At 36.8% G+C, this 22,014-nt stretch overlaps 1 protein-coding gene across 15 annotated transcripts in view; it reads right to left on the bottom strand.

Moving 5' to 3' along the window:
• Positions 1–242: 242 nt before the first annotated feature.
• LOC136208528 (D-lactate dehydrogenase [cytochrome], mitochondrial) overlaps positions 243–22,014 on the bottom strand; it is a 35,914-nt gene continuing 14,142 nt past the window's right edge. For 4 of the 15 annotated variants that reach the window (XM_065999467.1, XM_065999468.1, XM_065999469.1 and 1 more), the window contains 7 exons: positions 20,566–20,640; positions 20,384–20,492; positions 20,066–20,175; positions 17,172–17,234; positions 7,065–7,144; positions 6,840–6,970; positions 4,759–6,722 (listed from right to left, as the gene is read on the bottom strand). In XM_065999467.1, the coding sequence (XP_065855539.1) occupies positions 5,503–6,722; positions 6,840–6,970; positions 7,065–7,144; positions 17,172–17,234; positions 20,066–20,175; positions 20,384–20,492; positions 20,566–20,640 (1,788 nt within the window). In that variant the 3' untranslated portion in view covers positions 4,759–5,502. The other 11 variants (XM_065999471.1, XR_010677193.1, XM_065999472.1 and 8 more) reach the window with 11 other exon arrangements.

The following is a 22,014-nucleotide window of genomic DNA, read 5'->3' as shown; positions in this document are numbered from 1 at the left end:
CTAATACATTGAAATAAGCTAAAATGTTCTGAACGACTTCGTACTGTGGAAATAGTACAATATGAGGACCTACTCACCAGCATTTGTCTATATTAGCCTTAGGTATACTGAAAAGATCATGTAAGTAGGGCCAGATATTCTAAATGGTATAGATCAAAGAAAGATACCTTTTGGAATGGTACAGCATGTCCTTTTAAGAGAGGACATACCAAATAGCAAATAGGTGGGCCCACCCCCCCCCCCCCCCCCCCCCCCCCAATTGCCTCCCAGCCACAGCAGACAAGCTTTTCATAAGCAAACATGGGGTGGAATGAGCTTTCCTGGATTCATGATATCATTTGGATCTAAAGCTGCTTTAATTCTTTTCATTGTCTTCAAGGCCTCGATGCCATGTTCCTTCTCGAGATACTGGACCACATAACATATACCATAAGGACAATTATTTCATAAGAAAATGACAAATCCCATGAACAGTTAGTATTATCATGAACGTAAACAAGAAACCACAGCTTTTTAACTGACCAATCGGACTTCATAATATTTACTCATTCTCATCCAAGAACTAGAGTTGGCCATCACAACCATAGTTGTCAAATCAAGCTCCGACTTGTGAATCAAAATCCTCATTTTGTGAATCATGACTCGTGAATCGTAAGATAATAAGATTCAGTTCAAATTCATAATATTTATAAAAAAATAAAATATTTAACATGTTAGAACTCAAAATATTATCAAATATTAGTCTAGAAATGCAATTTTAATGTTAAAAAAGAAACTATATCAACCAATTACTTAAAATTCAAATTTAATGCAAATACAATCCTAACAAAACTAATTCACAAATCGGACTTGTTTAATAACTTAGTGGAGACGGAGAGTTTGAGTTTCTGACTCTATCTTTTGCTCTTGTTGTCAACTTGATAATGATGGAGTGGAACTAGTTTGAGTTGATAACTTGATAGGAACTCGTTAGAGTTGATAACTTCATAAATAACAATCAATCAGAGGAGAGTGAGTTTAGTAGCTAGTGTTGTTGAAGTTTTTGATGAACGGTGATGAAGATCCGGTTCAAAATAGAGCTGAATCGAATCGTATAATTCGAATCGTGAATCGTAAGATTCTGTTATAATTTAAATTCTCCCTACAGATTCAGCTTAAAATAGAGCTGAATCAAGTAATTTAGATTCACCCTATAGATTCAGCTCAAAATAGAGCTGAATCGAATCATAAAACAGTGATCATAACACCGAAATTGAGTTTAAAACAATAAAATTTGATGAGCATATTTTCAGTATTGGTCTCAATTTCAACCATACAGTGACCAATCCAGCGGTTTCATTTCCACTTCAAAACATGAAATTTAAGTTTAAAAACACAAGGAACATAAACCCATTGTCATGATAGATATTTGTTAACCCACTCAACATGAAATAAGCATCAATATATGACATGATATACATATAGGTCTATAACACAAACAAAATACCTTCAGTTTCCCTGTTCCGACACCATGTTCACCAGTACATGTTCCTGCCCATTATTTATTACCAGGAAAAAAAACGATGTTTAGCAGCGCGAATTGTTCAGAATGACAGTTATGACTCCCAAGCATAGTTGCGAAATGCGATCCTGCCCCCGCCTTCTGTAATGGAAGGCGGGCAAAATTCGAAAAGCCACCGTCTTTCCACCTCAGGCGAGAGGCGGTCGCATTTAGGTCTCAGGCGAAAATATACTTTTACTTGTAAAAAAAAAAAAGTAAATACAAGAGTTAGTGAAATTAGGTCAAAATTTGGAGTAAGTGTAATCAGAACATTTGTGCGGTAAGTGATAGAAGGGTTCTCCTTGTCCAGTCCTAACTTCATCTCAAGCTCTATCTACTTAGACAACTTCCTTCATCTCTTCTCTGTCCTGTTTCTAATTTCTATTTCTTACTTCATCTTCATCTCTTCTATGTTCTTTTTCTGCTTTCACAACTTTACTTCTTTCTCTCTTCTCTGCTTTGTTTCTAACTTCTATACATAGAAAGCTATAAAAAGAGGTCAAGGGAGCTCAAATTATCTCCAAATGAGGGATATGTAGAGCTTAACATTATATTGTTGGGAAAAATACTAATGTCAAGAAGTGCGAAATGTCCACCTCATGTAAGCCAAGAAATTCGAGATTATACGATATCGAAAAATGCAAGATTATTGATGAGCATATTTGATTATTACTAATTTAGATAGTTTTGGCAATGATGAGACTGAGGCTAACAGCGAAATATTAAATCACTGCATAGGCCAAAAAAACCAAAGATAAAAGCCCGATGGATGTGTTTTTTTACTACTGATGCTGAAAAAGACCTCAAAGATAGAAACTTGAAGCAAACGACCATCAATGAAACATGCAAAAAAAAAAAGCTTCGAGGAAAAGCTTGCGCAGATATAGCTAGGTGGATGTATGATGCAGCAATTCCTTTCAATGCTGTAACTTATCCTAGTTTTGTTGTGATGCTTGAGTCTGTTGGAATCAAGCCGCCTAACATTTATTACTGATAGTGCAACATCAAATGTGCTTTACTTGTACTTCATTAGTTTGCAACCTTTTATTAATTGTTATTATATTTTCACAGAACAACTTTTGGAGGTAAAAATGCCAAACTTGTATTGGACTCCATGTGCAGCTCATTGCATTGATTTGATAATGGCAAATTTTTATAATTGTGGAGTACATGATCCATGTCTCCCACCATGCAACTGAACAAAGAAAATTACAAACAAATATTAAAATGCAATCAAGTTGTAAAATAATAAATATGAATGTGTAAATGTATAGAAACTTAAAAATCGGAAGTTAAAATTATATACTTGGACTCATTGTCTTTCTATGTCTAACTGCCACTTCATTTTAAATAGGTTATTACTAGAATTTTGATACAAAATCAATTGTTCACCAATCTTGTCTTGTTCATCTTCACGTTCTACCAATCTCTCCAACGCTTTTAAATAGTATTTTTTAATCTCACCATTTGCATCAGATGCATCAAGGAATTTTGGATTTAAAAGGAATCCAGCTGCATACAGTGGTTGGTGGAGTTGCCATAATGATATCATAGATCATAATTTTCTTTCTTGAGGTCAAAGACTTTTGTTATCCCCTCTTTAGCCCTATACATAGCCTCATAGATATATCCCATGTCAGGCTTTTTCTCACCATCCACCAATCGAAGCACATGGACTAAAGGTTATGTTCAAGAGCTGCACATGAAGTCTAATACAAGTTTGGTCTCTTTACCTCCAAAAGTTTTCATGTAGAAATGTAATAACAATTAATAAAAGGTTGCAAACTAATAAAGCGTAAGTAAGAAACTAATAAAAGGTTGCAAATTAATAATAATAGAACCTGCAAGCACATTTGATGTTGCACTATCAGTAATAAACTGGATCACATTCTTCTCCCCAACTTTGAGCACCATCCGATCAAATAATTCATACAATTTCATACTTGTCTTTGAATACTTAGAAGCATCAACAAATTCAATAAAATCAATCCCTTTATAAGAATTAACTAAGAAATTAATCAAAGTTAATTGCCTCTTGTCTGTCCAACCATCCGCCATAATTGAGCACCCATGTTTTTCCCATTCTTCTTCATATTATTTCATTTTAACCATCATCAGAAAAGGGACTCAAACGCTAGGCGACTTGATTCCAACACCATAATGTTCACCATACTCAAGCATCACAGCAAAACTAGAATAAGTTACAGCATTAAGGAATTGATGCATCATACATCTACTTAGCTATGTCCGCAAAAGCTTTTCCTCGAAGCTCTTTTTTGCATGTTTCATTGATGGTTGTTTGCCTCAACTTTCTATCTTCGAGGGCTTTTTCAGCATCAGGAGCAAAAAAACACATCAATCGGGCCCTTTAGCTTTGCTTTTTTTGGCCTATGAGCTGATTTAATACTTCCACTCTTGGGCTCTCCAAGATCATCAACCCCGGTCTCATCATCACCAAAACTATCTAAATTAGTAATATCAATATATTCATCAACAATCTTAATTATCTTTTTCGATATCATATAATCTCGAATTTCTTAGCGTACATGAGGTGGACATTTCACGCACTTTTTGACATTAATATTTTCCCCAACAATATGATGTTTAGCTCTACATATCCCTCCTGCGATAAAATCACAGAAATTACATCTTAGACCATTTGAGTTTCCTGCCTTGACCTTTGCACATACTTCCAATAAGGATTCGTTCTTTTTATAGCTTTCGATGTGTTGGAATTACTAATACTCATGATGAAAAGCCTGCAAAATTTGGGCACCATAACACTTATAACTAATAATAAACTTAACAAAACTATTAATAAGCTTGCACAACACAACAAACAACTAATAATAAACTTGTAAAAATTTCACAAACTTTCATAAAAATTTGGAAAGCATAACATTTAGAACAAGAATTAAAAATTTGGGCTGAAAAGAAACTAAGAAAATGATGTAAGAATTAGATGTTAGAAACAAAACTGAGAAGAGAGAAAGAAGTAAAGTTGTGAAATTAGAAACAGAACAGAGAAGAGATGAAGATGAAGTACGTACCTATTAGATTGGCGGTGCTGTTGGAGGAGATGAAAGGAAGTTCTCGAAGTGGATAGAGCCTCGAGGAGATAAGTTCGAACTGGACAAGGAGAACCCTTCTATCGCTTATCGCACAAATGTCTGATTACACTTGCTCTTAATTTCACTTACCCTTATATTTACATTTACTTTTCTTTTTTTTTTTTTACACCTGAAAATATATTTTCGGCTGAGACCTAAAAGCTACCGTCTCTCGCCTGCGGCGGAAAGGCGGTCGCCTTTCGAATTTCGCCTGCCTTCCATTACAGAAGGCAGGGGCGCAATAGCCTCTCGTCTCAGGTGACCGAGGCGATCACCTTTCGCAACTATGATAATGATGATGAGGAGGATGAGTATAAAGATGAAGATGAATACAAGGATGAAAAAGTGGAAAACATTAATGATGACATGGAGATTGATGATGAGGATTTGGATTGATGATCATGTTTGTTTGATATGTTATTAGGAATTAGGTTTTATTTTGGAGTAGGTGCTATTAGGATTAGGATTGATAATGATGTTTGTTTGATGACATGTTATTAGGATTTGAAGTTTTATTTTGTTTTTTACAACTTTAGAAGTTAAACTAGTCAATTCAAGTTATGGTTTTATTTTTGTGCTTTCCTGGTTTGTTTGTCGCCTCACGTGCGAGAGGCGATATTTTGCCCTTATCGCCTCGACTCGTTCGCCTTTCGACTTTCACAACTATGCTCCCAAGTATCAAACATTTACACCCCAACCATTTAAATCTTATGATTACCTTTATCCCATGTTATGGGTACAAGAGGTAATAGCTCAAACATATAGGGTACAACAACAACAACAACAACAAAGCCTTAGTCCCGAAATGATTCGGGGTCGGCTAACATGAACCATCATATAAAACCGTGAAAATCAAGTCGTGTCAGCGACACAGATTCGCTCCCTCCACTCCGTCCTATCCACTACCATATTTTCCTCAATTCCCAATAAACTCATATCACTCTCGACCACCCTCCTCCTAATTATTTCATTACGCACCCGGTCCTTTCTCGTGTGACCACACATCCATCTCAACATACGCATCTCCGCCACCGACATCTTATGGATGTGGCAGTGTTTCACTGCCCAACACTCCGTACCATATAACAATGCTGGTCTAATTGCCGTCCGGTAGAATTTTCCCTTCAATCTATTAGGCATGCCGGGATCACAAAGGAAACCCGTAGCACTCTTCCACTTCGACCAACCAGCTTTAATCCTATGAGCAGCATCTCCATCTACTTCTCCATCCGTTTGGATAATAGATCCTAAATACCGGAAGCAATCCGAGGCCTGAACAACTCTCCCATCTAGGGTGATTGTCCCTGCCTCCCTACTCCTATAGCCGCTAAACTTACACTCCAAATATTCTGTCTTACTTCGACTCAACTTAAAGCCTCTAGATTCTAGAGTTTGCCTCCATAGTTCCAACTTCATCTCCACTCCTTCTTTCGTCTCATCAACCAACACAATATCATCTGCAAACAGCATGCACCATGGTATACCATCTTGAAGTGAACTTGTTAGTTCATCCATAACGATGGCAAAAAGAAATGGGCTTAGTGCGGAACCTTGATGCACTCCAATCGTAATAGGAAACTCTTCAGTCTTCCCAACACTAGTACGTACACTCGTGCATACTCCCTCATACATGTCCTTTATGATGTCAATATATTTCCGCGAAATGCCTTTCCTTATCAAGGCCCACCAAAGTACTTCCCTTGGTACCTTATCATATGCTTTCTCCAAGTCAATGAAAACCATATGCAAGTCTTTCTTCTTATTTCGATAGTGCTCCATTAATTGTCTCATTAGATGGATGGCTTCCATAGTTGATCTTCCCGGCATAAAGCCAAACTGGTTTTCCGAGATCTTCACCGTCCTTCTTAGCCTTTGTTCAATCACTCGCTCCCAAAGTTTCATAGTGTGACTCATTAATTTGATTCCCCGATAGTTGGCACAATCTTGGACATCGCCTTTGTTCTTATACAAAGGGATTAAGGTACTTTTCCTCCATTTTGATGGCATCTTATTGTTTCTCCAAATTTTGTTGAAGAACGTCGTCAACCATTCGATTCCTCTTTCTCCCAAACCTCAAACATATAGGGTAAGCAAGAAAAAATAATGTGAATACTCATGACTAATAGCCCTCGACGTGTTAGATTATTTCCTTGTCTGAAGACACAAAACAGGCATCCATAAGTAGGTACCTTCCATTGACAAAGCAGTGTGAACCATAAAGTGGTTAAGTCTTTCTGCTTCTTGCCGCTGGTCTTCTTGATTAGGATCAAAAAGAATCACAGTGTGAAAGTTCCCATCCCCAGCATGAGCAATAACTGTGCTACAATTGGAGAAATGGAATATGCATTGGTGCTTCTCAATTTAATAAAGATAAAAAAATCAAGACAAAAAAAAACCATAGTTCAAATGTATACCAAAGCAGTGGTGATGCATCCAACTCTTGTTTAGACCTTGATATCAATTCAGCCAGCCGTGAGAGAGGAACACATACGTCCTACATAAAAGGAAGAAGATTGGGAAACGATGAATAAAGATTTTATAGAAACATGAAAAATTGTCAATCACTTGTAAAAAAGACAGTCAATTCTAGAAGTTAAATATCACATATTCAAATGACTGTAAAGATTTTTTCTTCTCGGTTTTTGTTTTTTTTTTAAAAAAGAATAATTTGGTTAGATGATAAAAAAACAATATTTCAAAGAACATTAATGTTTGAAGTAATGATGATCAAAGGAAAGCAAAACTTTGGTATTCGAGGATTGCCATTGACATCTAATTTCAATCAAGAAGACAAGCACTCTCAATCTTTAGTATCACCACCACTGCAGGTGAACTTGAACCGTAACAATCCTCCTTTAGCTTCACAACTGGTGAAACAATATATTAGCCAACAGTACTAATGCCATTAACGACCCAATCTAAAACTATCACCTTCCACAATAAACCACTCCCGTGACACTAAAAGCTTTGAATAGCAACAAATAACTATAACCACCGCCCAATGAGCCAGGATCGCCAACAATATAATTAAATAATTGTTGTCCACCATAACCCCTGAACAACTTTTGCTACCGCCAACATAATCATCCATAAATCACTACATAGGTGATACTAAAAATGACAAATTTAAACTTCCATATACAGCAAAGAGTAAGCAACATACACAATATAATTTCACGAAAGACTCTTGAGTCATGAGAAAAGCTCAAAATTACTAGAAATGAATTTATAACAGAAGTTGAGCAATATGCTATGAAGCACCGATACGGGTACGCATACGGGTGCGGATACTCGTACGGGTACAGCAAACGGCATTTCTAAAAAAATATGAGATACGGGTACGGCGGGGATACGGCAAATTTTATATATAATTAATAATATATATAAAATTCAAAAGATACATAAATATATAAATCACAAATCATATTCATAAAGCAGGTCGGCCATGAGAAGAAAAACTCGACCAGAGGAAATCGACCAGATGAGAGGAAGACTAGATGAGAGGGATCGACTAGATGAGTCAGAGGGATCGACTGAACAGAAGAACTCGATAAGATTAGGGTTCAATCGACAGGAGAGATTTTCAATTTAGTTTAGGGTTCAATTCAATCGCGGTAACCCTGTATATACCAGTAATCTTGGATTATTTCATTTTAATCCTTCTATTTACTGAGTTTTTTTTAAAAACCCTTATACTTTCAAAGTTTTTTTTAAAAACCCCTAAAGTATCCCCGAAGTATCCCCGACGTGTCCCCGAAGTGTCCCCGCGTATCCCCTCATTTAAAAAAGAAAAGAAAAAAGGGGATACTTCCTAGGCGAATCCCCTACGTATCCCGGCGAATCCCCGCACCCGGAGTATTAGATACGCGTACGGTGACCTCCGGGAAGTATCGGTGCTTCATAGGCAATATGTCACGATTATTCGAATTATTAGAGAAATTAAATGGGGAATTATTAGCTATTAATTAGGCAGATTATTGTTTTACATTTAAGTGTTAATTAGTTGTTATTTAGGACGGTTTACAGTTGTAGGATTCTGTAACTGCTGCCACATCAGCAGTAGGTTTGTCTATATAGAGCCATGCCTTGTATGGAAAAGGTATAAGATATTGAATGAAAACTATCTCTCTTTCCTTCTTTCTCTCTTATGCAATTCTCTGTTCTCTTTCTCTTCTTATTCTTCTCCTACCTCCAACCCTAATTCTTCTTTGATCACTAAATATCCCTAATCGTTACTGTCATAGGACCATTTGAAAAAATAATCTCAAGCTGATAGTTAAAGGTCCACTTCATATTGATATCTGACAGTTACATTGGTATCAGAGAGTCTTTCCTCCGGCCATGGAAGATTTTGAACAACAAATGGAACGGTACTGCAAGGAGACGCGCGAGCGGCAACAAAGGTTTGACGAACAATGGAAACTGCTTCGCAAGGAACAAGAAGAAAATTATGAACAAATCCGCAAATCCTTCTCAAACTTGATTCAATCGATTCAAGAATTTAGAGGAGTTTCAAATCCTTCTTCAATTGCACCCCAAGTGTCTGATGAAATTCCTGAAAGGAAATTAGAGCCACCAGATTTCAGTTTGCAAGAAAAACCTGAAGAAATAATGGATCCTTCTTCAATTGCATCTCAATTGTTGGAGGAAGTTTCTGCAAGGAAGTTGGGCAGCCTAGACAAGCACCACCAGCAGTTTGAAGAGATAAGGAATCAGACTACTGTTATTAACATGTTGATACCTAAAATACAATCTGAATCAAGATCATATCAACCCATGGAATCCTATAAGCAAGCTAGGTTTCAAGACACTCATTTGAATGATGAGATTGAGGTTCCGAAGCCCAATCCTACATTTAGATCTTCCCTAGCTCCAAAGTAATGGCCCCAAACTAACCATTCCTACACCAAAACTTCTACTACCATCAACCAAACATGGGTAACAACTCAACAACTCTTCAAATCTCCATTCACCACTCCACCTTGGCTCTCAAACAGCCCAAACAATCTGCAATCCAACTTAACCTTCAGAATCGACCTAGCTCATAATAGTTTACCTATGGATTCCTCATCCATCAATGGACAAGCAAATTTCCAGTCCAAGTTTGGACTATGTGGCAGCCCTGTTTATTGTTACATTCTTGGGGATAAGAATGATTTAAAAGGGGGAGTAATTCCATTGGTGAAGGTAATAGGAGGAGGTAGTGAGAAGGTAAATCATAGTAAGCAAAAGAAGAAAGGTAAGAAGGGGATAGATGGATTCTCGGTTGATTATGATAGTGGTATGCTTGCAAGGGTGGGCAAGGTTACAGGGATGCTAAATGAAAGCTACTATGCAATGTTGGGAGACCCATGGTATCCATCAGCCCTATCAGCAGTCCTATTGCTTTGTGATACTACATGTCACGACCCAACCCAGGCCATGACCGGCGCATAAATTAAGTTAACTTTAATCTATGCTAGCCTTAATTCTGAACTAATAGAAATTCCAAAATTTACTAACAGAATATCCAAATCATCTCAATTACATCAATAAGCCTTAAAAGAATCAAATTATTCAAGTCAAATCTCAATAATCAAAAGTCTCCAAAATAATATGAAGCTAAATCATTAAGCAGTCTCCTTCAACATCATTCCAAGGGTTACCTCACGAACAGGGACCTTAATCTGAAAAAGAAATATTCAACGTGGTATGAGATTTTCGTCTATACGAGCGAAAACCTCAGTGAGCAGTAGCTATAGTACACAGTAGAAAAGGAACAGGCAGATAGGCTGATACTTTTAAATTATGACAAATATAGTTCAAAATATAGTATTTCAAACTCAGTTAAACAAAAAGGTCAATATTAGATAATCAAATCAAAATGCTGGTAATCAATTGTCAAATATAATACTGAAGCCTTTCAAAATATCAAATATTAGAATAATCAGAAAATAAGGCATAAGCTTTAAAACACATGGTACAGTGTAACAGAGTGGTGATACTGCACACCACCAGGGCCAGATAAATGGTAAGCGCGCTACCAATAACAGATACAGATAACAGATAATTGCCTTCACCGATCTTATGCATGATTCTAATACTGACACAACCGACGACAGACTGACAACTGACAACCTGACTCGAAGACAAGTGCAAAATCCTAATGTTATGAAGATCGGTGAGAGGTCAGATAACAGATACAGATATACTGAGCACTTGTACCAGTTTGAAAACATACAGTATATATATATATAAATCAGAAAATTATAACTGATTGAACAAATTATTAGATTTCTAAAACAAGGGTAATAACTGCGATAAATCGCGTATCAGAAACTACAAATCATATCAAATCAAATTTTAATAAATTCATTGTACCTGATAATAAAACAAATCAACATAAAGGCCTGTTCCCAGAATATACGCTCTAATACTAAGGATATTTTGTAAACATAAGGTTCAAAATCTATGCTTATATAAAAGGAAACATATAATCAAATGTCAATTTTTGATAAACAGTTTAAAGTCTGATATTTCAATTAAACAGTGCCGTATACTATAATTACCACTCACTTGATATCCAACCGAATGATAAATCTAAGAATCCTGGCAGCTCACCACTCAATCGACCGAAGGAATAGTATCTCCTATAAATTCCAACGGAAAAAAACATCAACGAATTAATCTAAGACTAGGATTAGAATTAAATCGGTAGGAGGTTCTGAATTCTTTTGGGAAAAATGGAAATCAACAAAATGTAAAGTGTATAAACAAGAGTTTAACCTAACAATTTTCGATTATGCATAGTTAGAGATTAAACACATCAACACCCCAATTAAAGAAATATATTAATGTTTTAAACAAAACTAAAATTGCAAACCATATTTATTCGACCCAAAAGAGCATTTTGGAAATAATGGTGCAATAAAACCATTTTAATTAGGATCTTTAATTTAAATAAACTTTGACAGAGAACAAAAGAGAAAGAAGGATAATGGTTGAAAGAGGGTTGACACAAAAACTACAAATCTTACTCCTACATAATAAAAAATAATATGTTTAATACTAGGACCAATTTGGTTGAATTTCTAGATTTCAGATTTGTATAAAATAGAAAAAGAACCCACTATCTATACATGAACTTATTCTCCGCACCAGAAAAAAAATGAAATAATATATAAAAAGACACTAAAATCAAACTTACTTGATCAATTGGAAGAATAAGATCCAATCTACAAACAATCAACCCAAGGAAAAACTAGGTTGTCAGTGGCACATGAAGAACATCAGAGTGTGAAAAAAAAAGGAGGCGGAAGTTTATTGGCTATTTTCTTTGATACCCATAAAAAAGAGAACAGTAAATAGGTTTAAGATGGTGGTGGGCTCTATTTAGGAGGAAAAATGAGAAAGCCTTTGAACACAATAATAACTTGAGATAAATAAAAGGTAATCTTTATAACACAAATTTATTCTTTTAAATAACCAAAATTTTGTTATATATAAAAAAAATACTTTAATTAACTCAAAATAAAATATAGATATTATCTAGGTTGGGGTCATTACATTCTTCCCCCCTAAAGAAATTCGGACCCCGAATTTAGATTACGGAAACACTAACCTGTAATATCGAACAAATGAGGATATCTAATTCGCATCTCAGATTCAGTCTCCCAAGTGGCTTCACTACTAGAGTGGTTTTGCCAAAGAACTTTAACTACAGGAATCTCTTTTGAATGCAGCTTTCGAACTTGACTGTCTAAAATCTTTACAGGTTGCTCCTCATAAGACAGATCATCTCTAACTTGTATAGTTTGAGGTTTCAAAACATGGGAAGTATCTGGAATATATTTCCTAAGCATCGATATATGGAATACCGGGTGAACCTTAGAGAAATCAGGTGGAAGAGCTAAACGGTATGCAACTGCACCAATCCTTTCAAGAATCTCAAACGGGCCTACATAACGCGGACTCAATTTTCCTTTCTTGCCAAAACGCATGATTCCTTTCATCGAAGAGACCTTCAGAAATACATGATCACCGACCTGAAATTCCACATTCTTGCGCCTCGGATCAACATAACTCTTTTGCCTACTCTGAGCTGTTAAGAGTCTATCACGGATAACACGAACTTTATCTGAAGTCAACTGTATCAATTCAGGTCTAGTGAGTCTCCTTTCTCCAACCTCATCCCAACAAATTGGCGACCGACACTTACGACCATACAAAGCTTCATAAGGTGCCATCTCAATGCTAGCTTGATAGCTATTGTTATAAGCAAACTCTACCAAAGGCAAATGATGATCCCAATTTTGGCCAAAATCAAAAATACAAGCCCGAAGCATATCCTCTAAAGTCTGAATAGTCCTCTCTGACTGTCCGTCCGTCTGAGGATGAAACGCTGTGCTAAAATGAAGTTTTGTACCTAGTGCTTCTTGAAATTTCTTCCAGAATCGAGAAGTGAATTGAGCACCACGATCCGACACAATAGAGACTGGGACTCCATGAAGTCTAACAATCTCATCAATGTATAACTAAGCAAGCTTAGAAAAATCATAAGTTATCTTCACATGAAGAAAATGAGCAGACTTAGTTAAACGGTCGACTATCACCCAAATGGAATCATACCCTCCCCTAGTACGAGGCAATCCTACCACGAAGTCCATAGCAATGTTCTCCCACTTCCACTCAGGAATAGGTAATGGTTGGAGCAACCCATATAGTCTCTGATGTTCTGCCTTGACTTGTTGACAAGTAAGGCATTTAGCAACAAAGTCTGCAACATCTCTCTTTATTCCACTCCACCAGTATATCTCCCTTAAATCTCTATACATCTTAGTGGAACCAGGATGAATTGTATAAGCTGAACAGTGTGCTTCCTCCAAAATTTCCCTTTTTAAAACATCAACATCAGGAACACATAGTCTAGTCCCATAACGAAGAACTTCATCGTCACCAATCACAAAGTCTTGAACCTTACCCTGACAAACACCATCCCTAACTTTACACAATTGAGGATCTTCTTGTTGGGCTGCCTTGATTCTATCTAATAGAATAGGTCTAACACGAAAATGAGCTACCAACGCTTCAGATGTTGCCTCAAACTCTACTCCTCGATTAATCAATTCATGAATATCACCAATCAAAGGTCTCCTCACTACGGAAAGATGAGCTAAGCTACCCAGAGATTTCCTACTTAAAGCAACTGCTACAACGTTTGCTTTCCCTGGATGGTACTGAATTGTGCAATCATAATCCTTGAGAAACTCCACCCATCTTCTTTGCCTCAAATTCAAATCACGCTGATCAAAGATGTATTTGAGACTTTTATGGCCCTGGATTGAAGAATTTGAAGTGCTGCTTGGAGTGTTCTATAGCAGTTAACATGGTAACCAATGAGGTAGACTCAATAGTTGAGCATATTGAAGAGGTCTTTTTCGAGGGTGAAAATCCTTTATTTCGACCATTAATTCCATTCCATCATTTTAGCGTTGTCAAACTTGAGAGGGGAATGAGTTCTTTCTACCTTGTACAAGGCTTAAATCCAAGCAATCAAACCCTTGTTTTAGCCCATTATATTAAGGATCATCAAGATGAATTTACACTGAAGAAGAAATTTCATGTTTTTGTGGTGAGTGCAAAGCAAGCAGTTGATCAACTTGGGCTTCTTCAGCAGGAAAGAATACTACAAATCCCTCAGCAACTCAATAAATGTCAGTTAAATCTCCTAGTTCTAAAAAGGGTTCGAGATGATGATGACAATGATGAATATGATGAGCAAAAGAGAAGTGCTAAAGGTCTTGGATTGAGCTACTCATTTTTTGGACATGCAAATGCTAGTGATGGTCGAGGACAAGTTGTTTTGCTAAAAATGACGGGGAGTAATGAAGTTCCTTGTGGTGATGTTCTAATGGTGGCTAAACCTTATACCAGTCTGCATAAGGATTGGGTTATGAATCCAATCTTGGAGTCTATATTCAAGGTTCCGTTTGGAGCTGATTTAGACAGCATGAATGGATTGAACGAAGAAGAATTTGGCAGCCAACATTGAAGAGGAAGCTTTTGAAAAGACGAAGTATCTTCATGCTCCTATCATAGAAACAATGAAGAAAGATGACATTTTGTCTAGGTTCCTAAATGAGACAGAGACCGATAAAACATATTTATGAGACATAACTCTGAACTGTGTGATTGATGGCAAAGAAAACAACAGCCACTCTATCTTGTTCATCTATGTTCTTTGCAAATATCCTGATGTGAAAGAAAAGGTTGCGGATAAAGCAAGAAAAGTTTCAGAAGCAAAGGAATTTACAAATTTTGCAGAAATTGCAGCAGCAGGAGCTATTGAAAAGAAGAATTATCCCCATGCTGCTATCGCAGAAACACTCATACACTACCCGGTTGTGCTAGTTGACACAAAGGTTTGCTTTTCTGATGATACTCTACAAGATGGTTTTAGTATAAAGAAAGGAGATGTAGTAGCTTACCAACCTTATGCAATGGGAAGAATGAAATTCATATGGGTTGATGATGCTCTAGAATGTAAAACAGAAAGCAATGAAGATGGTCTGTTTCAGCCACAGCCACAGCCACATAGCCCTTTCAAGTTCACTATCATCCCCCTACAAATTTAATGGATTGTTTCTGTCCCGGAGCCCTTTCTATTAGATATTAGATATTATTAAGATTATATTGTTTTAGTCATAGATCACACTGTATCTAGTTAGTTAGTGATGACTAGTGGAGAATTTCCGATAGGTTTCCGTCTCTGTGAGGGCGTCGTTGGGTTCGACGGGGGAAGCTCCGATGCCAAAGTCAGTATAGAAGAACAAGAGAGCAAACTGAATTGACAAAGGGTAAGTGAATGTGTACCTTGATAGCTTGAGATGCAAGCTATATATAGTCATGAAGTTGTAACCTTTAGTAACTAGAAAGTCTCCATTAATGCTCCATTAATGGCGGTTACTGGTTTCCTTTAAGTATGCCCGTTTGCTTATTGATAGCTTATTAATGGTCTTTATTGCGGGATCGGCTCAGCCGTTTCTGTAGCGGATTGAGAGGCTTATGGCGATTCGCCTCATAGGTTCGCCCGCAGGTCTCTTGTGGTGAGGTGTTGATGATCCGCCTGTCGGATCTCCTTTGCTCGATACGCCCTGATACTCCAGTATCAGGCGATCAACACGTGGCCGTTCTAGGTGAATATCTCTTTTGATCCTTGGGATAATATCTCAATGTTATCAGTTAGCTTATTATACTTATCGGTTAGTCATTCACTACAACGTGGACTCTACTTTGTATTTATACAGAATTACACATCAATGATAATCAGTGATTCAAACTCTCTTATGGTGTCAGAGCGGTTGTCTATTGTGATAATGTCAGCGCGGTTTACCTTGCGGGCAATCCGGTTCAGCACCACCGAACCAAGCATGTTGAAATGGATATTCACTTTGTCCGTGAAAGAGTCGCCAAAGGCGAGGTCCGTGTCCTACATGTTCCATCCCGATACCAAATTGCTGACATATTCACCAAAGGACTGCCTTCTCCGCTGTTCGACGACTTCCGAAATAGTCTCAATGTTCGTCCTCCGAACTCTTCGACTACGGGGGAGTATTAGATATTAGATATTATTAAGATTATATTGTTTTAGTTATAGATCACACTGTATCTAGTTAGTTAGCTTATTATACTAATCGGTTAGTCATTCACTACAACGTGGACTCTACTTTGTATTTATACAGAATTACACATCAATGATAATCAGTGATTCAAACTCTATTACTTTCAAGTTCATTGAATTCCAAAATTCGTACATTCTTGGGATAAGAATGCTCTAAAGGGGTAAGTATTATCACGATTATTCGAATTATTAGAGAAATTAAATAGGGAATTATTAGCTATTAATTAGGTGGATGATTGTTTTACATTTAAGTGTTAATTAGTTGTTATTTAGGACTGCTTACAGTTGTAACAGTTGTATTATTAGTAGGTTTGTCTATATAGAGTCATGCCTTGTATGGAAAGGGTATCAAGATGAATATTGAATGAAAACTATTTCTCTTTCCTTCTTTCTCTCTTCTGCAATTCTCTGTTCTCTTTCTCTTCTTATTCTTCTCCTACCTCCAACCCTAATTTTTCTCTAATCACTAAATATCCCTAATCGTTACACAATAGTGGCTAGATGATATAGTTCAAGGACAAAAGTAAAGAATATGCCCATAATTATTTTAATCCCTAAATATACGTAACTGGATTATATTCCTTCCATTCTTCAGAAGACAAAAGGGGTTTCTGTTTAGACAATTAGGAATCATAGAAAAGGATTGGGATATTAAATCTGAAAAAAAAAGCAGATGATGAAAAATAATGGACAAGGATTTAAATAAAATTGCATTACAATCCTGTGCGATATCTATTAATTTAGCAGAAATATCAGAGAGCATAAATAGTAACCTCCAACTACGAAGTCAGAATGGCTAAATTTCCAGAAAAAGAGAAACAATGGAATTTGGAGATATAATTATATTCTTGGCACAACTTACAGAAGTCATTGCCTCATTTTTGGGTGCCATTGCAAAGCAAGCCCATAAAGCCTCTTTTCTTATCTGCACCCAAAATGAATAAATAAATAAACTTTGAATTAGTAAGTTCACAAGGTAGCTAAGTTACTAAAACATGTTTCTGATTGGGTACATAATCATATTAACGAGAGAATGTGTTGAAAGAAACTTTATGGTAGAACAAAATAGAGCTCATAGTTGTTAAAGGCGCTCCTGAGGCACGCCTCACTCAAGGCTCAAGGTAGTGAACCTTGATTGCAAAAAGCGAGGCCCTGTTTAAAAGGCTCTCGCCTTGTGCGCCTCGGAACCTGAATCAACTCGAACCTCAATGTTTTCACTAGGTTTTTGTTTTTTTACTATTTTGTGTAAAACAAATGTTTGACTAATCTCAACCACTAATCTAATTTAAATAAGATTAATCTTAACCCTTGATCTAAATAAGAATATCAAGACACATAACTAAATATAGAAATACTAGAGAGAGATTAAACGCATTCACGTAAAGATGAGTCTCCTCCACTCCACTAAAACAGAAACTGACACAGAAGCATATCAAGTGACAATGAATGGTTATTAGTTTAATAATTAGTTAGGCACTTAGGTTAAGACATTAAGTATACGTTAATGTCTCTATAAAATATGAACTTAACTTGGTGTTTTTGATTTAGTATTATGTTTTTATGTGGTTTTGTTTCGTTGTATGGTCATAAGTGTGTTATTTTGGTTTATGCTTTAACTAGTAAAAAAAAAAATTTCTTCTTCTGCGCTTCGTGTTCCTCAAGCGCGTGCCTTGATCCTAGGCTCCAGGAACCCTTAGCGCCTTAAACAACTATGATAGTGCTGCAGATTCTTTTTTTTTAGGAAATGATAAATTCTCAAATCGAAACGGGCACTGGCATAGGTCCTTCAAATGTGCAGCTACAAAAACTCGAATGCTAATTGTTTAACATTGATAAACTGGCTGCCTTCAGATTTTCTAGACTAGATTTGTTTTTGGGATGGCATAATTTCCAGTATAGTACTGGGCGGAAGTTTTAGGTGAGATGATTATATCAATGAACTGACGACCACAGAGAGATCTGTCTTATAAGCATGTAAGCACACAAACATCTTTACTTGGATGATAAAAAAACGTATCAAAGATAGCACCAGCCAAGTACAGCAATACAAAAAACAGGTCCAACCTATAAACAATCAAATGTTGGTCTAAACGGAGACTCTTAACAGGAGTGACCAAGAAAATATTGGTTCAGCTGCCTATAAAAGTTGGGAGGGCCGTGATCAGAAAATGGAAACAAGAAAAAATAGCTTGGGATCATCTGATACGATGCTCACCCTGCCTCATTTCTCATTGGTCTATGTTTGAAGACATCTAGAAAAAATAGTAGCAATATTCAGGAATCTTTGATAGTGATGATGACATTTGAATTTGAATGTTTAGACTTTCAGGTGCTTCAACTGATGCCACACACTGCAGTAATCACTCATTCATATGGACCACGTGTTATAATCATCCTTTGTTATCATCCTTGAATTAAAATGCACATCTGTAATCAGGTAACCATTTTATGCCTTTCAAACATGAAAGGCTACCACATACTCTAGGAATTGCTGATCTGGCTACTGCAATTTTTTCTTTTTACATTAGTGGGAAAGAAGCATAAGTAAAGTCATGACTTCTTTTGCTGACTTCAACTCAATACTTTCTAAATATATTGGTTCTCATGAATTTTACACAATACGTTTATAATTAGCAATACCAGCATAAGAAATGGAGAGGTCATTTGCATTAAAGGAAACAGCATAGTTGCGAGAGGCGACCCAAGCAATCAAGCCACCGCCTTCTGTAACAGAAGCCGGGCGAAATTCGAAAGGCGACCGCCTTTCTGCCGCAGGCGAGAGGCGGTCGCCTTTGGGTTTCAGGTGAAATTTAGGTTAAAATTGCAGACAGTTTGTGCGATTGCGATATAAAGGGTTCTCTGTGTCCAGTTCGAAGACTTCATCTGCTCGAGGCTTCATCCACTTCGACAACTTCACTTCATCTCCTCCAACAGCACCGCTGATCTAACAGGTACATACAAAGACAACTTTACTTCTCTCTCTTTCTGTGTTCTGTTCTAACTTCTATTTCTTACTTCATCTTCTTAGTTTCTTTTCTTCCTCTCTTACTTTTCTTGGTTCTAAGTGTTTGCTGCCCAAATTTTTATGACTTGTTCTAAATGTTATGCTACTCAAATTTTTATGAAAGTTTGTGAAGTTTTTACAAGTTCATTATTAATTGTTTGTTGTATTGTGCAAGTTTATTATTAGTTTTGCAAAGTTATTATTAGTTATTAGTTCTAAGTGTTATGCTGTCCAAATTTTGCATGCTTTTCATCATGAGTATTAGTAATTCTAATACATCGCAAGCTACAAAAAAATGGGTCCTTGTTGGAAGTATGTGCAAGAGGTCAAGGCAGGGAGCTCAAATGATCTCAGACACGCATGAGTGATTTAGTTTTTATGTTTTACAACTTTAGAAATTAAACTAGTCAATTTGAGTTATGATTTTATTTTTTGTGTTTTTCTAATTTTTTTGTCGCCTCACTTGTCGCCTCGCTTCAAGGCGATATTTTGCCCTTATCGTCTCGGCTTGCCTTTCGCCTTTCGCAACTATGGGAAACAGTAAACCAATAAGCATTCCCTGCTCCCTCCAGCACCATCACAACAACAAAGAAAAGCAAAAAAGAAAAAAGAGATTTATCATTATTATTGTTTTAATAATTTATACGGTATTGGCCCGAAATAAGTCAGATACGTAAGGGAAGTTATCAAAACAACAACCTGCACAAAAACAAGATGAATGATAACCAAAACCAACAAATTAAGTTACTTACCTTCCATAGTTCTTTTTTTGCTTCAGGCTCTTCTGCAAAAACAAAATCTGTGCCATTGTGCTCAGAAGCAACTTTCTGAACGATTAGCGTTTGCTCACGTGCATATGCCTCTTGATAGTACAAAGAAGAGGAGATAAGAGTCACATACAGGTAAAAAAGAAGAAACAAAACCTCTCTCTCTCTCTTTATATATATATATATATATATATATACACACACAATCATCGATAAGCTTACATGTTTTACAACACTAAACGGATCCAATTTTGGGACATATATAAAATGTACATAATCACAAGAAAAGGAGCCATGTCTCACCTGTGCCAATGAACTCAAACATCAACGTAGGAACTTCAGGTAAATTCTTCCCATTTGCAATATTAATTGCCCTAATTTGGACCTCATCCAGCAGTTCTACTCTTGACACCTAAAACGATCAGTAGGACCATAAATACACTGAATGATTGAATATAATTTGGATTTGGAAAATGGAATCCTACCTGTATTCCAGACAACATAGTGGCAATGGCAACATCTGCTGCATCTTTAATTGTAGGGAAATTACACATTGCAACCTGCATTATTTTTAAAATCAATCAGTTGTCACATACTCTAGAAGAAATCAAAAGAAGGAGGACTGATTGTGTTATTTGCGAGGCTATAGTTTTCGGTTAAATTCTGTTAATAGTTAAGTTGTTACGAAAGACAACTTTTAGCCATCTTACAAGCCTGTTTAACTTACCTTGAAAACTCATCCTTTGTGATTAAAACTGACCATAAGAGCATTAAACACCTCCTAGAACAAAAACTACATACCTACTTGCAACATAAAGAAGTGCCCAAGCTCCTAGGATTAGAATATACTATACAGTATAAAGAGGAGCTTAGAACAAGGTGGCAGATGCCTTGTCTAGACAACATGAAGAGGACAATGCTCTCTGGTTTTAGCCATTTCCATGGTACTGCCTACATGGCTTGAGGAAGTCCAAATATCTTACAAGGATGACCCTGAAGCAACTCAATTGCTTCAACAGTTGACTGTGCAACCTCAACAGCATCCTAAGTTTACACTACAAAATGGGTTGATTGGATACAAGCAGAGAATCTACATCGGGGCCAGTTCAGGCACAGGGGAGGAGTGCTCACAGTTCGCCACAATTCTTTTTGGTGGCCATTTTGGGATAAAGGGCACTTTCACCAAGATCCAGCAGAGTTTTTATTGGCCTAACTTGCATACTGATGTTATCAAAAGGGTGGTGGCTACCTGTGTAACTTGCCAGAGGTGTAAAACAGTACATACAGCTTATCCTGGGCTATTACAGCCTTTACCTATTCCTAAAGGGGCATGGCAAGACATCGCTATGGACTTCATAGAAAAGCTACCCTGCTCAAAAGGTTTTGACACTATCCTAGAGGTGGTTGATAGGTTCTCTAAGAGTGGACTCTTCATTCCCTTATCCCATCCTTCCACAGCAGCTACTATTGCCAAGGTTTTCTTAGATGATATTTTCAAACTACATGGAGACCCCACTCCATAGTTTCAGAAAGGGACAAATTTCTTACTAGGAATTTCTAGAAGGAGCTCATGAAATTATTAGGCACTGAATTGCATTACTATCATTTATACAACAACAACGAAGCTTCAGTCCCGAAATGATTCGAGATCGGCTAACATGAACCATTATACAAAACCGTGAAAATCAAGTCATGAACGACATAAATTCTCTCCATCCACTCCGTCCTATCCACTACCATATTTTCCTCAATCCCCAATAAACTCATATCACTCTCGATCACCTTTTTCCAAGTTTGCTTAGGTCTTCCCCTACCCCTCACCATTACATCCCTTTGCCACTCTTCAGTCCTCCTAACCGGCGCATCAAGCGCTCTTCATCTTACATGGCCAAACCACCTTAGTCGGTTTTCCCTCATTTTATTCTCAACAGATG

The sequence above is a fragment of the Euphorbia lathyris genome, chromosome 10 (genome assembly GCF_963576675.1).
Source record: "Euphorbia lathyris chromosome 10, ddEupLath1.1, whole genome shotgun sequence".
NCBI classification, from domain to species: Eukaryota; Viridiplantae; Streptophyta; class Magnoliopsida; order Malpighiales; family Euphorbiaceae; genus Euphorbia; species Euphorbia lathyris.
Note: the sequence above shows the minus strand (reverse complement) of the source record. Positions and strands in the feature narration are given on the sequence as shown.